This window comes from Micromesistius poutassou (genome assembly GCF_964030765.1).
Source record: "Micromesistius poutassou genome assembly, chromosome: 6".
Lineage (NCBI taxonomy): Eukaryota > Metazoa > Chordata > Actinopteri > Gadiformes > Gadidae > Micromesistius > Micromesistius poutassou.
The window spans coordinates 17,358,385-17,377,900 of record NC_140276.1 but is presented as its reverse complement, the minus strand read 5'-3'; the positions used below and the strand labels follow the sequence as shown (position 1 = coordinate 17,377,900).

General features: G+C 46.6%; 2 protein-coding genes across 3 annotated transcripts in view; one reads left to right on the top strand and one right to left on the bottom strand.

Annotated features, from left to right (window-relative positions):
• The window catches only part of f8 (coagulation factor VIII, procoagulant component), a 30,439-nt gene extending 16,991 nt beyond the window's left edge, over nt 1–13,448 (top strand). Inside the window, exons 20-28 of the mRNA XM_084469791.1 lie at nt 5,428–5,610; nt 6,176–6,292; nt 7,326–7,397; nt 7,527–7,612; nt 7,714–7,869; nt 8,108–8,252; nt 8,826–8,974; nt 10,444–10,626; nt 12,801–13,448. Coding sequence (XP_084325917.1) covers nt 5,428–5,610; nt 6,176–6,292; nt 7,326–7,397; nt 7,527–7,612; nt 7,714–7,869; nt 8,108–8,252; nt 8,826–8,974; nt 10,444–10,626; nt 12,801–12,956 — 1,247 coding nt within the window. The 3' untranslated portion in view covers nt 12,957–13,448. The remainder of the gene's footprint in view (nt 1–5,427; nt 5,611–6,175; nt 6,293–7,325; nt 7,398–7,526; nt 7,613–7,713; nt 7,870–8,107; nt 8,253–8,825; nt 8,975–10,443; nt 10,627–12,800) is intronic.
• Nucleotides 13,449–17,592: 4,144 nt separating this feature from the next.
• Nucleotides 17,593–19,516, bottom strand: part of slc16a2 (solute carrier family 16 member 2) — a 25,324-nt gene continuing 23,400 nt past the window's right edge. For both annotated transcript variants that reach the window (XM_084469740.1, XM_084469741.1), the window contains one exon: nt 17,593–19,516. This exon is cut by the window's right edge and continues 2,022 nt beyond it. The gene's annotated coding sequence lies outside the window, so the exon portion shown is untranslated.

Below are 19,516 nucleotides of genomic sequence, written 5' to 3'. Positions count from 1 at the left end.
CCCTACAGCTTTCATCGAGGGTCTGATTACTACGCTTTTTGGCCAGGAAGCTTTCTCAAGGCCCGTGGAAGTGGACAGAGCGCATCGTATCCTGAAACCTCGCCCAGCGGCCGGGGAGAGACCCCGCACACTCATCGCCAAAATGCATCGTTATCAAGACAGGGAGATGATTCTGCGACTGAGCCGTGATAGGAAGGAGCCGCTGTTTTTCAAAGACCCGCTGCAACACAACGAATCCAGGGTGTTCATCTTCCCTGATTACACAGCCGAGGTGATGAATCAACGCCAAGCTTTCAGCGCTGTGATCAAGTCTCTCCGTGAGGCTAAAGTGAAAACAACTCTTCGCTTTCCGGCTAAGTTGTATGTGGAGCATAATGAACAGACTAGTATATTCACGTCACCCGTGGACGCGAAAAAGTTTGCAGACTCCCTGCTTGCAGCTTCTCCGCCCCCCAGCTGACTTTAGGACGGCGCGGGGTTCCTGTGGACAATCATAAACTGATGGAGGATCTACTTTGCTGGTAACAGACACCGATAATCTAAGACTCTTTTTTTCTCTCTCTCTCTCTCTCTCTTTCTTCCCCTCCCTCTCTTTTCCACTCTTTCTCTCACTGTTTATTTTTTTATTTTCTTCGAGCATAGAGGTTAAAACAAATTAGGTTAGAGGGTATCACCACAACACTGCTGGTAGTATTATTTTGGCTGGCTCATTTTGTTGCCTCTCCGGCTATAATAGTTGGGGGTGTGGCAAAGCCACCAGGTTCAGGGGTGGGTGGGGGGGTGGGGTGGGTTTATGTCTTGTATGTTTTGTGTCCCAGACTAAAGAATATTTCAATGTTGATGTTTATCATGCATGTTTTACTGATCGTATGTGTTTGCAATGGGAGGAATGGTGATGAATAAACCTGTGGGGGCACTAACATTTGTTACATGGAATGTAAATGGCATGGGCAGTCAAGTAAAAAGGGGAAAGGTTTTTGCTCACCTGAAATCTTTGTCAGCTGACATTATATTTTTACAAGAGACTCACATTAAACCTTCTGATCAATGTAGACTTAAATCAAAGTGGTTTTCAGATGTCTATCAATCTACATTTTCATCTAAAGCTAGGGGTGTGGCTATATTGTTTAAGAAGAATGTATTATTTCAGTTGTCTGATCTTACTACCGACCCTGCTGGTAGATACCTGATTGTTTCAGGCAATATTAATAATATCCCTATTACTTGTCTTAATATCTATGGTCCCAACATTGACGACCCTGATTTTTTTCGGAAGGTTTTCAACTTATTACCAGATCTCAACTCTACTAATTTGATTTGTGGGGGGGACTATAACTGTTATCTCGATCCCTATCTTGACCGCATGTCGTCACGCCCTCCTCCTTGTATTAATTCAGTAGGTACCCTGAATAATTTGATCAAAACTTATAATCTGATAGATATATGGAGAATTCAGCACCCAGCAGACAAAGAGTACTCTTTTTTTTCACATGTACACAAAACACATACTCGTATTGATTATTTCATTATTGATTCAAAGCTATTATCAAATGTGGTGCAAACAAAATATCAGGGTATATTAATTTCTGATCATAGTCCTCTCACTATGGCTCTGAGGTGGTCCCTGCCCAAAACTTCTTTTTCATGGCGCTTTAACCCATTATTATTGCAAGACACCAAATTTCATGATTATATAAAAGCTGCCATGGATGAATTTTTGTTGATTAATGACAACGGCTCTGTTAATGATTCCATTTTGTGGGAATCCTGTAAGGCCGTGCTGAGAGGCAAGATCATTTCGTATGAAGCGTCTAAGAAGAAGGAGAGACGTAAACGTTTAGAGGAAATAGAGGTACTACTATCCGAAGCTGAGAAGGCTTACACTTCCTCTTTTTCCACTGATGATTTATACAGCATTATGAAACTTAAGTATGAATATAATGGTATTTTAAGTGATCAGGTAAATAAGCAAATACTTAAGCTTAAACAGAAGCAATTTGAGTTGAATGACAAGCCAGGAAAGTTGCTGGCAAGACAGCTTCGTGGTGTTCAGGCAAATAGATCTATTCTTAAAATCAAGTCTTCTACCGGGGAAACTCTTACCCACCCTCAAGATATAAATGATTACTTTAGGGATTTATACTCGAAGTTATATGAGTCTAAATGTAAGGTATCTGATGAAGAGATGGGGGAATTTCTCAACTCTGTAGACCTACCTAAATTGAGTGAACACGCTAAGAATGAGTTGGACTCTAATTTTACAGTAAATGAAATCTGTGAGGCAATAAAATCATTTCCTAATGGTAAGGCGGCAGGCCCAGATGGGTTTAGTGCAGAGTTTTTCAAGTCCTTCACTGATTTCATTTCTCCACTGTTGTATAGAATGATTCAACATTCTATTGTTAATAATTCATTCCCGCCAACGTTTTATGAGGCCAATGTTTGTCTTTTACTTAAGAAAGGGAGAGAGGACTCGGACCCATTGTCCTACAGACCTCTCAGTTTGTTAAATTCTGATCAGAAAGTGGTTGCTAAGATGTTGGCATCTAGGTTAAGTAAGCATATTTCATCTATAGTCCACCCTGACCAAAATGGGTTTGTGGGTGGAAGATATTCTTTTTTTAACGCACGCAGATTATTTAACATTATGTATACTAAACATGAGGTAAATCTCAAACCAGTGATTATTTCCCTTGACGCAGAACGCGCTTTTGATCAGATTGAGTGGAGGTATATGCATGCCACTTTGAGACGGTACGGATTTGGCGAATTTTTCCTATCTCTCATCAATATCCTCTATGCTAGTCCTACCTCTGCTATTCTCACTAATGGCAATAGATCATCATCTTTCAAACTTGGACGTGGGACTAGACAGGGTTGTTGTGTCAGTCCGCTACTGTTTAACCTTGCACTTGAACCCCTGGCTATTAGTATAAGACAGCTTAACACCATTAAAGGCATCACAATTGGTAACACTGAATGTAAAATATCTTTGTACGCGGATGATTGCTTGATTTTTTTGTCCGACCCCTGTTCATCCATTCCTCCACTTCTCTCATTAATTAATTATTTTGGCAGTATGTCCGGATACTCCATCAATTGGAGGAAAAGTTCACTTACGCCTCTCACTTCCAATTTAGATCCTCTTTTTCTTAAATCCCTTCCTTTTGAAATTGCCAAAGACCAATTCTCTTACCTGGGCCTGTCTATTCCTGTAAATTCTAAACATTTGATCAAAAACAATTTTGACGTCCAGGTTGAGAAGCTTAAGAGAAATATTGATTATTGGAGGTCTTTGCCACTTTCTCTCATAGGGCGGGTTAACGCTATTAAAATGGTGACGCTCCCTAGGTTTATGTACTTGTTTCAAAATATTCCCATTTTTCTTTCATCGTCATTCTTTAAAAAAATTGATTCTATAATTTTGCCTTTTATATGGGGATATAAAACTCATCGTATTTCCAAGGCTCATTTACAAAAGCCTAAGAAACAGGGTGGTTTTGCCCTTCCTAATTTTCAACATTATTATTGGGCAACCAACGCCAGAGCTTTAATTTTCTGGCAGGATCAGCTCCCTCAACATAGAGAGCACTGCGATACACCTAAGTGGTTACAGCTTGAATCACATGCTGCAAGAAATAGCTCCCTTTCAGCTCTTTTGTTTTGCACGAAAGATTACCCTTTGTCTTCGGTTGAGGATAGTTTTGTGCTGTATAATTCAATTAAAATTTTAAAACAAATTAGGAAGGTACTCAATCTACCTGATTTTTCTAAATATTCTCCTATTTGTTTTAACCATAGTTTTGTTCCAGCTAAGTCTGATCAAGCCTTTGTATTCTGGAGACAAAGGGGTCTGGTTACCTTCTCAGATTTGTATATGCATAATCATTTAGCCTCATTCAATGAGTTGAAGGAAAGCTTTTCCCTTCCTCAATCCCACTTTTTTCGCTATCTACAAGTAAGGCATTTTGTTAAAGAAAATGTAAACAACTACATAAATCCTATGGAGCACCCATTTTTTGCTATAATGAAACAAAAGCCAGGATCTAAACACCTTGTTTCAAAATTTGTTTCATTGTTTTCCAAAGTTTCAGTTCTGTCAACAAACCATATCAAGTCTGCATGGGAGGCAGATCTTGGTACGGAGCTGTCCGATGAGGTGTGGAGGGAAGGGTTGGAAAAGATTCATTTAGGTTCAACCAATGCTAGGTTGCAGCTGATCCAATATAAAATCATGCACAGATTACACTATTCCAAGGTAAAACTCAGTAAAATGTATCCTGATGTTTCCAATATTTGTGACAGATGCAACCAAGGTCTAGGGACCCTGGGGCACATGTTTTGGCTCTGTCCAAAGATTGTTTCTTTTTGGCAACAGATCTTCTCATGGTATAGTAATGTTTATGATGTGCAGCTGGATCCAGATGTAGTTTTTATATTGTTTGGTTGCTCCGAAGCTTTCTATTCACTCCCTCGCCCTATGCAGGTGACTATCAGATTTGGCACTTTGGTGGCAAAAAGGTTGATACTTAACGACTGGAAGGCCACCGACCCTCCTAGCTTTTCCAGGTGGCTGAGGGAAATGGTCTCAGGGATACACCTAGAAATGTTTCGCCGCAATCCGGGTACTGTTACACCACCCGTGGAGACTGATTGTGTCTGGGGCCCCATTGCGAAACATATTAACACAGTTCTGTAAATGTCTGGGTAGCGTTTGTCGTTGTTGTTTTGTTTTGTTTTTGTTCTTCTTGTGTTTGTTTGTTTGTTTGTTTGTTTCCTGTTTTAGCTGTGTGTTTTTGTTGCTGTTTTTGTTTGTTTTGATGTTGCTGTTTGTATTGTTTAGCTTGTGTACTTGTTTGTTGTGGGGAGTTTGGAGTGATTTTTGAAAATAATAAAAATATATAATATATAAAGGTTGTCTAATCTCCCTGACAGCCACCCTGTCCCATCCCTCCTACATACTGTGTGTTGTTCATCCTGGCACTTAATGTACGCACTTATTGTATGTCATACTTAGTTATAGTACTTAGCATCAGGTAGCATCTTATCCTCTGTTGTATACAGGGAATGGGTTAACCTAGTGATGGTTAGTGTGTACGGGGAATGGGTTAACCTAGTGATGGTTAGTGTGTACGGGGAACGGGTTAACCTAGTGATGGTTAGTGTGTACGGGGAACTGGTTAACCTAGTGATGGTTAGTGCTTGGCTCTTGGTTCTATGAACATCCTCACTGTACCCACAGATTGTTATTATCGTTGTTTCTCTTTCTTCTGACAAACGTACTCGTTGTGAGCAGCTCTGGACCAAAGCGTGTGCTGATGTTAACAGATGTTAACGTAGGGACGCTTAGCGTGCAGCACAGCACCACCGCCTTAGAGGTGGCCCCCAGCAGCAGTGTGTTCACTGAACCTCTCCCCCGGGGCGCAGCCATCAACGGCTACGTGGCGGAGACGCTCCCCGGGCTGCTGGTGGCGCAGCACCAGAGGGTCCGCTGGCACCTGCTCAACGTGGGCGGGGACACCGAGTACCACGCCGTGCACTTCCACGGGCTGCCCTTCAACACCAACACGGAGCAGCGGCACCGCGCCGCCGTCTTCAACCTCTACCCCGGTGAGCCGCACGCACACACACTCACACACACACACTCAGACACACACACTCAGACACACATTCACACTCAGACACACACACTCACACACACTCAGACACACACACACACACACACACACACACACATTCACACTCAGACACACACACACACACACACATTCACACTCAGACACACACACACACACTCACATATACAGCCACGCACGCACACACACACACACACACACACACACACACACACACACACACACACACACACACACACTCACATGCACACACACACACACAATGCACACAAACACACACACAGACACTCACACACATAAGAGTCAAAACATACCATCATGTATGGCTTTTTTCTTAATTTCATCACAAAGAATGTGTGTGTGTGTGTGTGTGTGTGTGTGTGTGTGTGTGTGATTTTATACTCTCTCTCTGCATTCTCTCTCCCTGAGTTTCTGCTGCTTAAGTGTATTATTCAAACAATTAACTAAAATCCGTCCGACCCGATCTCTTTTGACCCCCTCCCCCCCTCCCCCCCTCCCCCTCCCCCCCCTCCCCCCAGGTGTGTTCGGCACATTGGAGATGCGGCCCTCCATGGTGGGGACCTGGCTGGTGGAGTGCACTGTGGGCGACTACCAGCTGGCCGGCATGAGGGCCAAGATGCTGGTCTACGACCCACGTGAGCACCCCCCCCACCCTCCTCCCCCTCCTTCCATTGGACCAAACACCACAGAGAATTTAATAAAGTCTGCCCCTACCTCTGTTTAATCACACTCTTTAAACAATACAATATAAATATGAAAAACACAGGGAGGGGGGAGGGGGCAGCCACGACGGCAATTTCCTATATAATACGGCCAGAATATTAAAGAAAACAGATTAGTATCTCACCTGAGGCAGAGAGCCAAGAAGAGAGAGACGTGGAGTCATGCGGTCTGCCTTCCTACCCTTTACAAGCCCCTGTGCTCCCCTGTTCTGTTTACACTCCTCCCTTTGCCTTCGACTTATTGTTATATGTTATGTTATATGTTACATACGTCATATGTTACATGACGTATGTATACGTGTTTTACATCTGCTAAGCTACAAGAATGTCCGTCCTCCCCAGGGGCCGTACCCCCCCCCCCCCACCGAGAACGGCCCTCAATAAGGGCGGGAAGCGGCTCGTTTGCGCTCAGACTTCACTGACTGCAGTGGGCGGGGCAGAAGTGCAGAAGTCCCGCCTCCCGGCGACCCGCAATGTTTACAACTTCTCGGTGGGGCGAATTTGCCGACACACGTGCAAATTGTGCGACCAATCCCGACAGGGTGGGCGTGCTGACCAATCACAGCAGACTGGTCACTCGGGAAGGGACATGACACCAATCAGAACATTTTTGAAAGATGCTGAAATTGGTTTTGCAGAAATGGACAGTGTGTATTTCTAACATACAGGCATGTAACCCTATTCTAGTAGTACCCCCAAATGCAAATATATCAACCCTAAAAAACAGGATCTTTACAGAGGAGTGATGGGGTCCGTACATATTCTGAGATCATTGACCTTCATCTGCCCCCCGCTCTCACTAGTCACCATAAGACGAGAATCACGAGGACAGAGTCAGCTCACCTGCTCAGTCCTGGGCCTCAAATCAGAAATATGACTTGATAGGATGGTGGATGATGATTTTACAGCATGTGTGCTGATTTACAGCATGTGTGCTGATTTACAGGATGTGTGCTGCCTCTGGGGATGAAGTCGGGAAGGATTGAAGATTTTCAGATCACGGATTCTGATCACCACGGTAAGAACTGCAGCCAGGCTCATAATGCAGCCTGAACAGCAGCCGTTACCAGTGGCTGACTGTTCATATACGCTTCTAACTCTGTGTGTGTGTGTGTGTGTGTGTGTGTGTGTGTGTGTGTGTGTGTAGGTTCCTGGGGACCCAACCTGGCGAGGCTGGACATGACAGGTTCCATCAACGCCTGGATGGGCAAAAACCCAGACTCCTGGTTACAGGTAGGAGGCGCGCGCGTGTGTGTGTGTGTGTGTGTGTGTGTGTGTGTGTGTGTGTGTGTGTGCATCATGTTCATGTTCCCCCTCCTCTCCTCGTGACCCAGGTGGACGTGGGACGTCCCACGCTGGTGCACGGCCTGCAGACCCAGGGAGCGAGTTCGTCGCTGCGGGACTACTTGGTCAGTCTGTACAGCCTCTCCTACAGCCTGGACCAGCTCACCTGGCACACCTACCGCGGGAACCAGACGGTGCAGTACTACGTACGTAGCCCCGCCCCCACAGCCCCCTGCTGAGGCTGGCGTCAGTCACCAGCGACACCTGTCACTGCTGCAGACCAGGGGTCACGACCTCTCGGTTCCAACGACCGACAAATTCATAAAAGAGACCGGTCGTCAATTTGAACGCATCGTTTTAAGACTTTAAACAAAGGATAAAGGCTGTTGTCCGACGGTAGACGTGTAGCCTGGGTTCCACCTGGTTCTCTGGTTCTGCTTCCAGAGGTTCAAGGGGAACATGGACAGCTCCAGTGTGAAGGACCACCGGCTCTCCCCGCCCGTCGTGGCGCGCTACCTCCGCATCCAGCCCCTCATCGCGAAGCGGCGCCCCGCCCTGCGCCTGGAGCTGCTGGGCTGCGACCTCAACAGTGAGTGGGGGCATGGGGGCAGCATGGGGGTAGCATGGTGGTAGCATGGTAGCACAGTGGTAGCATGGTGGCACAGTGGTAGCATGGTGGTAGCATGGTAGCACAGTGGTAGCATGGTGGCACAGTGGTAGCATGGTGGTAGCATGGTGGTAGCATGGTGGTAGCATAGGAGCTAGCACAGGAGCTAGCATAGGAGCTAGCGTAGCAGCGAGCGTCACCATGGCGTCAGTGTGAGTCGGGCCGGAGCGAGGGCGGCTCACTGGTATCTAAACCAGACTGGGGAAACACAGGGGAGGTGTGATGCACTCGTACAGACGGAAACTAAGAGAGCCGCCACAAATGGAAGGTGGACAGGTGGAAACGATCTCCAAGACGAGAACACAAGACAAGGAGGGGGATGAATCAAATAGTAAACGGGAGGAAACTTTGACCCAAACCAGGACGCAGGGAGACAAGATAGGCTGCATCCTCACTCCTTCTGAATCAGGACAGTAATGATGGTGATGTGTTTGTGTGTGTGTGTGTGTGTGTGTGTGTGTGTGTGTGTGTGTGTGTGTGTGTGTGTGTGTCCAGGCTGCTCCTTGCCTCTCGGTCTGGAGCGCCGGCTGATTCCTGACCTGAGCTTCAAAGCCTCCTCTGAACGGTCGTCATGGCGACAGACCTGGAGCGCCAGCCTGGCCCGACTCAACCAGGGTGGCAGCGCCAACGCGTGGAGACCCAAGGTGAACACACACGCACACACGCACACGCACACACGCACACGCACGCACACACACACACACACACATGCATACATACACTACCGTTCAAAAGTTAGGGGTCACCCAGACAATTTCATGTTTTCCATGAAAACTCTAATCATCATTTTCTAATCATCAATTAGTCTTTAAACACGATGAGCTGAACAGGAGTGACGGTGTCTGTACTCCTATGGAGATATTCCATTAGAAATCTGTCGTTTCCAGCTAGTCATTTACCAATTAACAATATCTAGACTGTATTCAGGATTAATAATAAAAACAGTGCTTTTCTTTAAACAACAAGGACCTTTCTAAGCGACCCCGAACTTATGAATGGTAGTGTACGTACACAACTCACCGAGCTGCTCCCTACGCGTGTACAAAGCACGCACACACATCTGTGATACACATAAAGAACACGCGGCCGGCCAACTTCACTTTTTCCGGAGCATGTGGACCCTGGTGAGGACGGCCCCCCTGTGGCGCTCATCACACGTGGTTCCCCTCTGCTGCTCTTTCTGAGAGCATAAGCCACCGTTTTATTGGTATGATTAACATGAAGTGGAAAAAAAGAGTAATACAAACCTCTCTCTCCCCTCGTTCGCCCTCCTCCCCCCTCCTCCCCCCTCCGTCCCTCCTCCCCCCTCGTCTCCGTGTGACGCACCCCTCATGCCGGTGATCGTTTCTCCCCTTCCCCTGGGGATTTCTCCCCCCCCCCCCCATGATGAGGGGCACCAGAGAGGGGCGTTGTCCTATGGCTGAGATAACGATGAGGACGTCTTTATAGAGGAGGCAGCTGTAGCAGCAGACAACCTCCGGACAGACGTCCCAAGACAGCTGCTGGCCCTTCTGTAGAGACCGATGGAGATATTGAAATATTTACTGATTCAAGTGTCAAATTCTATAGACAGCGAGTCAACCCTGAAGCCATGTGGTCACAAAGGGTGCTGTTTAAAAATACGGGAGCATTGGTGTCCTTCAAAAGTTCACCTGAAGTCCCGGGGTGGCTGGGGAGGAACGCTGGGACTCCTGCTGTGAACACACAGGAGTCCCAGCGAGTCAGCACAACGTCACACACACACACACACATACAGGCTCACCCTTTCCGTGACCTCTCCTCCACGGGGACTCCTGTGCGCTGAGCCTCCTCTTCCATGAGTGTGTGAGGCGTTGAGTCGTTGTCAAATGACTTCACTGCCTAGTGAGCTGAGTTGTGGTCTGGGTTTACAAAGCTCCACGGAGCAGGCCAACTCATCTAGTGCGTCACACGTTATTTGTCAATGGTGACCATAAAATAATGTCATGTATGGTCTTTTCTCTTAGCTTCATCATAAAATATGTGTGTGTGTGTGTGTGTGTGTGTGTGTGTGTCTGTGTATACATGTGTGTGTGTGTGTGTGTGTGTGTGTGTGTGTGTGTGTGTGTGTGTGTGTGTGTGTCTGTGTGTGCAGAACAACAACCCTCATGAGTGGCTGCAGGTGGACCTCCTGCGGGCGCGGCGCGTCACGGGGCTGGTGACCCAGGGCGCGCGCTCGCTGCTCACCCACATGATGGTCACCGAGTTCAGCGTCTCCCTGAGCAGCGACGGCCGCAGCTGGAGCCCCCTGCTGGAGGAGGAGACGCACGACGAGAAGGTGGGCGCACGCGCACACACATAGATACACACACACACACACACACATAGATACACACACGCACACACACACACACACACACACAGACACATAGATACACACACACAGACACAAAGACACACACACAGACACACACACACACACAGACACATAGATACACACACACAGACACATAGATACACACACACAGACACACACACACACACACACACACACACACCTACATACACACACACACACACACACACATAGATACACACAGACACACACACACACACACACACACACACACACACACACACACACACACACACACACACAGACACACACACACAGACACACACACACAGACACACACACACAGACACACACAGACACATAGATACACACACACACACACAGACACACACAGACACACACAGACACATAGATACACACACACACAGACACACACACACACACACACGCACATAGATACACACAGACACACACATAGATACACACACAGACACACACACACACACACACAAAGACACACACACACACACACACAGACACAAAGACACACACTCACACACAGACACACACACACACACACACTTAGACACAGAATATACATTGGAATAAACAGTGTACTCATTTTTGTTTTCAGAACATCAACAAGTGTCGTGCTGTGTCCTGTGTGAGGGTCTTTGTTTAGGCAGTGAGCGTATTCCCCCAGCGGGCCGTGTGCTCTGCTGAGACATTAGACTAAACGCTCCTAAACGAGTGGAAAGAGCAATAAATGAGTCTGCCAGCCGGGCTCTCGTCGTATACGAGACCCAGGAATCTCATGAATGAATCATGTTTAATCATTTAAGGAGTATAAATAGAGATTATCTCATCATCAAACTATGTACGTGGAGAGATGACTGTCGTCCAACTGTGACTCCATAAGGAGATGACTGTCTGCTACTGTGTCTGCATCAGAGCTCACTTCATCCTGTCAACTAGGATACTATTTTATTCCTATGACATATCTTTGCCGTCTAACTATTCAGATTTTCACCTGTTCTCTAGAGCAGTTTAAGGGCTGATATCAGCAATAGGGCGTGTGATCAGCCATCACTAGCCCTTTGAAAATCGGCCTTTCCCGTTTTTTGGTGACATCACAAGTTGCCGTGTCCACCTAGATGTACGCAGGACTGCAGCAGAGGCTGCTCGTCTCTCCGTCATAGGTGGAAACGCTCGTTTGTGATGTCACTAAAACCCGGGAAAGGAAACCCGATGTTCCAGAGGCCTCCTGGTGTGTTGGGGGCGAGGGTTACCTAGTTATGTCAGCACCTCCTCCCTTCAGACACACGCCTCCACAGCGCACCTCCACACCTCCACACCTCCACACCTCCACACCTCCACATCTCCACACCACACCTCCACACCTCCACACCTCCACACCTCCATACCTCCACACCTCCACACCTCCACACCTCCACACCTCCACACCTCACCTCCACACCACACCTCCACACCTCACCTCCACACCTCCACACCTCCACACCTCACCTCCACAGCGCACCTCCACACCTCCACACCTCCACACCTCACCTCCACACCACACCTCCACACCTCACCTCCACACCTCCACACCTCCACACCTCCACACCTCACCTCCACACCTCCACACCTCCACCCCTCCACACCTCCACAGCGCACCTCCACAGCTCCACACCTCCACACCTCACCTCCACAGCGCACCTCCACACCTCCACACCTCCACACCTCCACACCTCCACACCTCACCTCCACACCTCCACACCTCACCTCCACAGCGCACCTCCACAGCTCCACACCTCCACACCTCCACAGCGCACCTCCACAGCGCACCTCCACACCTCCACACCTCCACACCTCCACACCTCCACACCTCACCTCCACACCTCCACACCTCCACACCTCCACACCTCCACACCTCCACAGCGCACCTCCACACCTCCACACCGCAGCGCTCTGTGGAGACAGGAACCTTCACCACCTCCTCTCCCTCCTCCTCCCTCCTCCTCTCCCTCCTCCTCTCCCTCCTCCTCCTCCCTCCTCCTCCCTCCTCCTCTCCCTCCTCCTCTCCCTCCTCCTCCCTCCTCCTCCCTCCTCCTCTCCCTCCTCCTCTCCCTCCTCCTCTCCCTCCTCCTCCTCCTCAGATCTTCTCGGGGAACAGCGGCCCTGACGAGGAGTCCTTGGCGCTGTTCGAGCCTCCGGTGTTCGCCCGCTACCTGCGGGTCCACCCCCGCGGCTGGATCAACGACATCGCCCTGCGCCTCGAGGTGCTAGGCTGTGACACGCAGCCCCGCACCTGAGGGCCCCCCAGCAGGACCCCCTCAACCACTGTCAGGACCCCTTCAACCACTGTCAGGACCCCCTCAACCACTGTCAGGACCCCCTCAACCACTGTCAGGACCCCCTCAACCACTGCCAGGACCAACCACTGTCAGGACCCCTTCAACCACTGTCAGGACCCCCTCAACCACTGCCAGGACCCCTTCAACCACTGTCAGGACCCCCTCAACCACTGTCAGGACCCCCTCAACCGCTGTCAGGACCAACCACTGCCAGGACCCCCTCAACCACTGCCAGGACCCCCTCAACCACTGTCAGGACCAACCACTGTCAGGACCCCCTCAACCACTGTCAGGACCCCCTCAACCACTGTCAGGACCCCCTCAACCACTGCCAGGACCCCCTCAACCACTGTCAGGACCCCCTCAACCACTGTCAGGACCCCCTCAACCACTGTCAGGACCAACCACTGCCAGGACCCCCTCAACCACTGTCAGGACCCCCTCAACCACTGTCAGACGTCAGACAGACCACTGTCAGACGTCAGACAGACCGCTGTCAGACGTCAGACAGACCGCTGTCAGACGTCAGACAGACCGCTGTCAGACATCAGACAGCGGTCTGTCAGACGTCAGACGCTTTGTCGACTTTAACTGTTAACTAACGAAGCGAGCTGTAGAGTGACAACACACCGACTGAACTAGCACCTACATCTCATGTGTAAATGATCAACTGTAACTGGACTTTATTTCGGTTTTGCAGACAGAGAATGTTTAGAATGTTTTTATTTAACTTTTCTTTTTAGATGTATTTAAAAATGTGTATTTTATATATTTGCTAAGACACAAGGAATGTATTATGTATTTTGAGCTAGCTGTGAATGAAAAGGAAAAGCCCTATTGACGGCAGGGGAACGGACCATTAAGAGTGTAGCTCTTCGCCAGCTATCCAGAGCAATATTTTATTTTTTATTATCATATTATTATAGATTATTATTATATTTAACACCTGCAGCTATTTGAATGTAATCACAGTTTCAATAATGTATGGATAGTTATTCCTCTTTGTTTGTTTTTTTGTTTGAATAAAAAGTTTATAATATAAAGAGTACTTTCTTTTTCTTTATTGTGTGTGCATTCGAAAACAAATGGGACACACACACACACACACACACACATACATACACACACACATAAACAGACAGATAGGGTTAAGGGAACATTAAAGGTTTTTATTAGGACATGAAACATCTGAAAGCGTTCTAAACTATTTCATGGATCTAGTGTGTCACTCCCAGCTCTGATTCAGTGTTATTACCTCTGGAACACCACGCATATCACCGTTGTTATGTTCTCTTGGAGATGTTCCACTGCCGTCCGAACGATACAGCCAACTTCTCCCTTGCGAACGTGTTCCAAAGTGTTATTCTGCCTTATTCACCTCTGCCAGGCCTTGCATAACAGCTTAGCATCTACAGAGACATTGTTCTGTTTCAGCTTCAACTGGGCAGCCGCCAGAGGAAATAGTTTTATAGAGAGTTCACATAGGACAATGGATTGGCTGGACAGGAAATAGCAAGATCAAGCAGGTATGTGGTTAGTTTGTGTGTGTGTGTGTGTGTGTGTGTGTGTGTGTGTGTGTGTGTGTGTGTGTGTGTGTGTGTGTCTCAGATCTGAACCATGCAGTGCTGCACTATCTCGTGGTGCTGCCGCCACATGTCATTCTCACGTCACTCTCACCTTTATCGGTCGCTATCAGCAGAGGAAGGCCAGCGAGGGACAGCCAGTGTTTGGCTTGGACCCGCACGTAGACACACACACACACACACACACACACACACGCACACACACACACACGCACACAAACACACACTGGAGCAGCAGAATCACAACAGGGAGGCCTGCTACTCTAATCCCTCTCCAAACAGTCCCATATTGCCTGGCCGTGGTCTGGTGGGGGTCCTGCTCCGTGATTAAAATGCCGCGTTGTGACGCTTTATTTGATATTGAGGATTCATTCGGTTTATAATGGTTATGAAATGTTGGGGTGCTTGGCCAGAGACGTATCCCCCAGTAGGTCAAGTTGAAAGTACGTACAGTTATGAGTTATCTTTCCTAATAACTGCTGTCGTTGTGTACAGCGATCAGCTTATCCTGACACATGGTTGTGTTCTGCCGGCATAAATTGATATTAAAAAGAAATTAACAAGGAATAAATGAAATGGTGCTTCGTAATTTTCTGCACGACAAAGTCGTGGAAAATTGTGTTTCTTTGAGCAAACAATGAATCGCTTTTGAGAGCTTTGAGAACAGATGATATAGACAGTCAAGAAATACAGCGTGAACTTCATCACAAAGAATAAGTGCTGTCATATGTCATGTCTTGTCATATGACCGTGACCCCAAACCTTTGTGGTTTGGGTTGGGTTCAATATGTGGACACAGGTGCCATTGCTCCATGTTGCTGTTACTAAACATCGGTCATTTTGCAAAACAACATGATGTAATTACTGTGTAGCGTAGAGGAACCAAAGGCAGTTCCCGTGAAATCAAAATACGTGGAATATGTGGAAAATAAAGCACAGTGTGACACAAAGGAGGAGTGACCTATTGGGCCTATCACCTCCTATGAGACACCAGGCCTTTATCAGACAGGTGACAATGACCGTTGAATTGAATTTCGTATCAACAGTTTCCATGTTAGACTAATAGTTCACCTCATTTTACCACTTCCAAATACTTTTTAGCACCAGGGTAATATTTGTATGTGTTAATGTGACTAATAATTAAAAGGAACAGACTTGCTCTGATAACTCTACAAATTAATCGCTTTTAGGCCACTTACTTCCCAAAGACCCCCTCTTCTTTGAGAAATAACCTTTCCACTACCGTAAAATGTATTGTATTGCATAAATGATTAGGGTTAACCCAGGAATGCAATACAATGTAGGCCTCACAGCAAAACATCCCTGGACATCAAAACTACAATGAAAATGCTGTGATATGTGCCTGCTTTTACCTCGTGTTTCATTGCTGTCTCGTTATGGTCTCTATAGATTTGTAAGACATTTGATAGAAAATACATGCGTTTGTAATCTAGGTTTGGTGCGCCCTCTACTGGACGGATGCACCCGTTGCACCAGTATTCATTCAATGATTATGGTGACACCACCTAACAGGAATGTGTGTCTACAATTGTACAAGTTGTTGAATAAGCGAAGGTGGTTTAGCTATCAAACCTCTAAATCCAAAGCCGCGTTCACACCAAAAGCGACGGGGTGGATACAAACCAATATTACGATCGGGGAGCATATCTAGGATAATATAACGGCCAATGAAATGCGTCTTTACCTTGACTTTGTATTCCAGGCGACAGGTGCGACTCCATACAAAGTCAAGGTAGAGACGCGTTCCAGGCGACAGGCGCCTGGAACGCGTCTTTACCTTGACTGACTACCTTGACTTTGTATGGAGTCGCACCTGTCGCCTGGAACGCGTGTGTGTGAACGCGCCATAAGCGTACAAGATTTGTAAAGGTACAATACCTTCAGCGGATCAAATCAGGGATTACTTCATTTCTTTCCCAAAGTCGCATGTGCTCACGTGTGTATTAGATTATATTTTAAATCAAAACCATAACCTGAGTAAGTGCACTAAAAAAAGACCCCTGCATTGAGGTCCTACTGAGTTCAAATAGTTCGAGGAATGAGGAGTCAAGGAGGCTTTGACGGCTGAATGAACACATCACTGAAAATAGGTCAGACAGTATAACGGATTATACGGCTCTATATCAAATGCCACGACATTTACCGGCAAAATGGGGAAGAATACAGTTAATGATTATATTATGGCTCTGCACCAAATGAGAGAGAGAGGGAGAGAGAGAGAGAGAGAGGGGGGGGGGGGGGGGAGAGAGAGTGAGTGAGTGAGTGTGAGAGAGAGAGAGAGAGAGAGAGAGAGAGAGAGAGAGAGAGAGAGAGAAAGAGAGAGAGAGAGGAGAGAGAAAGAAGAGAGGGGGGGAGAGAGAGGGGGGGGGGGAGAGAGTGAGAGAGAGAGGGGGGGTGGAGAGAGAGAGAGAGGGGGGGAAGAGAGAGAGTGAGAGAGAGGGGGTGGAGAGAGTGAAAGAGAGGGGGAGAGAGTGAGAGAGATTAAGCAGTAAAAATAAAAAATGTATGCAGAAAAAAAATGCCAGACCGTGTGAACAGTTGCCATAATGCCTTTATTGTTTAAAATAAACAATGTCCAAAATAAGTGCAACCATTTAGTAGTGTTAATGCAGTTTCAAAATAATTCAAAATTACCATAAAACACACACAAAAAATATGGAATTAGCAGCACATTCAGACTTTAAATGCTGTAACCAGTTTTCTTGAAAGATTTGATAAAACATAAAAACATGAACATGTTAATCTGTATGAGCATTTGAGGTTGATTGATTGTTTGTTTTATTAAAAAATCGAGGCCGGAGATCAGCGAATGTAGATATTACAGTGGGTTAGACAACAACAGGTGAAACAATCTAAGGAAATGATTATCACGCTGGCATGAGAATTGAATACAAATACAAATATAGTTTTGTAGACAAGTGTTTTTGAAAATATATGCTAAAGTGGGAGTGAGTGGGATATATGATCATATATATTTTTGTACAATATATATTTTTGTACATACATTACAAAAACTAAGATGATTTTGATGTATAGTGAATGTTAAATTATGAACAGTAATCATTTTTAAGCAGGTCCAAAATCATTAAAAATCGTAACAGAATGACAATATGAGGCTGAATCAAGAACTTAAGAGCACATGTTATTCCAAGTTTTACTAAATATTCCTGTATACATTTGATTTTTTTTCGGGATTAAAAATACTGAACAAAGGTGTGGAAAAAGGAATCAAAGATCCCAAGATTTCCTAAAGCCCTCAAGTAACAGTGTCTCACAGAAACGGCCAGGTGGCGCTCTGTAGACTAACTCTGTAGACCAACTCTGTAGACTAACTAGAGGGTCAATGTTTTCCCAATGTGTGTGTTGAGTTTAGGATTGAGGTAATCCATCCAAGACAGAACAAGTTCTGTTAAACAGAAACCTAAGCTTGAGGTCCGAGGACAGAGACGGCATGAGTTGATGAGCTGAACGATCATTGACATCCATTCACATATTAAAAAGAAGAGTGAAGTGAGGTCGCCGGTGAAATTGAGCGTGATTATTTGAAAGCAGAACAGAATGGCATCAGCATCGATAATATTAGTCAAGTCAAATGTAGCAAACATGTCATATGTTAAGTGCATAATGTTAAAGGTCCAAAATAAATGGGACATGTGTTTTACAAAGTCACCTTCTAATTATTTAACTTTTTTTGACAGGAACCCAGATTCCCTTGGAATAGGCAATGATGCCTACACCATTGTTGTAGAAAATAGGTCTTTACACACAACATACAACTGACCACATGACCCAGGCGACTCGGTCCTTCTCTCTGACGGACAGACACAACAGAAACACATTGATCAAACAAAAACAGCGTTCACATTTTAAACCCAAAGCTTCTTCTGTTCAAAGGCGTGACGCAGGGCTGTTACTGGCCCATCGCTTCTGGTTCTTTACAGAGGGATAAATGATGTTGTTCTGAAATAATGACAGAGTTGACAGCCTATAGTGCTACACTATACGACTGCATGTACCCCCTCTCAAGACCACCCATCTATCTCCATTATTCACACTGCATCCATTCATCCCTCAGGCACAAAGAGAGAGAGAGAGAGAGAGAACTGAATAGAGCTTACTCTAGTCGATCTCCCAGTCGTTTTGTACATTTTCTGTTCTTCTGTAAAGCTACCAACTGCTCTACAGAAGCAAAAATCTTCAACAGCAAAATGTACTTTTTGACCATTCATGTACACACGCCGAAAAGAACAGAAATGACATTAGCAATCATAACTTTTACAATTCTTAACAACAATAATTACAAACACCTTCAAAACGTCGGGGCCCAAAAGAATAAGTGTGCCACGCCCTTTTCGTAGATTCTCCCCATTCCATGACTAGCTCGACGCTCTCTCCCGTTCCTCCGGAACCCCACCAGGAGATCCTGATGATCTGTGCGCTGACGTCTGGGAGCATTTGGCAGTTGACACCATCGCCGCAAGGCAACATGTGCTCCTCCAAGAGAAAAAATGAAAAAGGAATGGTAGACTGCAGCAGGAACCCTTTGTCCTGAATATGAATAACAACGGTCGCGTTACAATCTCCGAGGTATGGCGGTACCTGCTCCCCATTCTGTCCCCTCTGTGCTTCTGAACTCTGACTGAGAGGAAACGCTGCAGTTTGGAGAGCAGTAGTTGGGCCCAGTGTGCAGGAAAAACCTTAATTATATTAAAGAAAACCATCGACAAAAGGGTAGTGAAAGAAAGCTTGAGTGGTGTACAAAAACAAAGGGTGGACCCTCACACTGAACAAACACCAGGGTCGTCCTCCTGTGTCCAGATAGCCATCGCTAGGACGCCCCTTCTGGCCTCCATGAAGCCACGCCTCTAATGAGTCCTAGGGGTCCATTCACTGCGTCATTCGATTAAAGGGTGA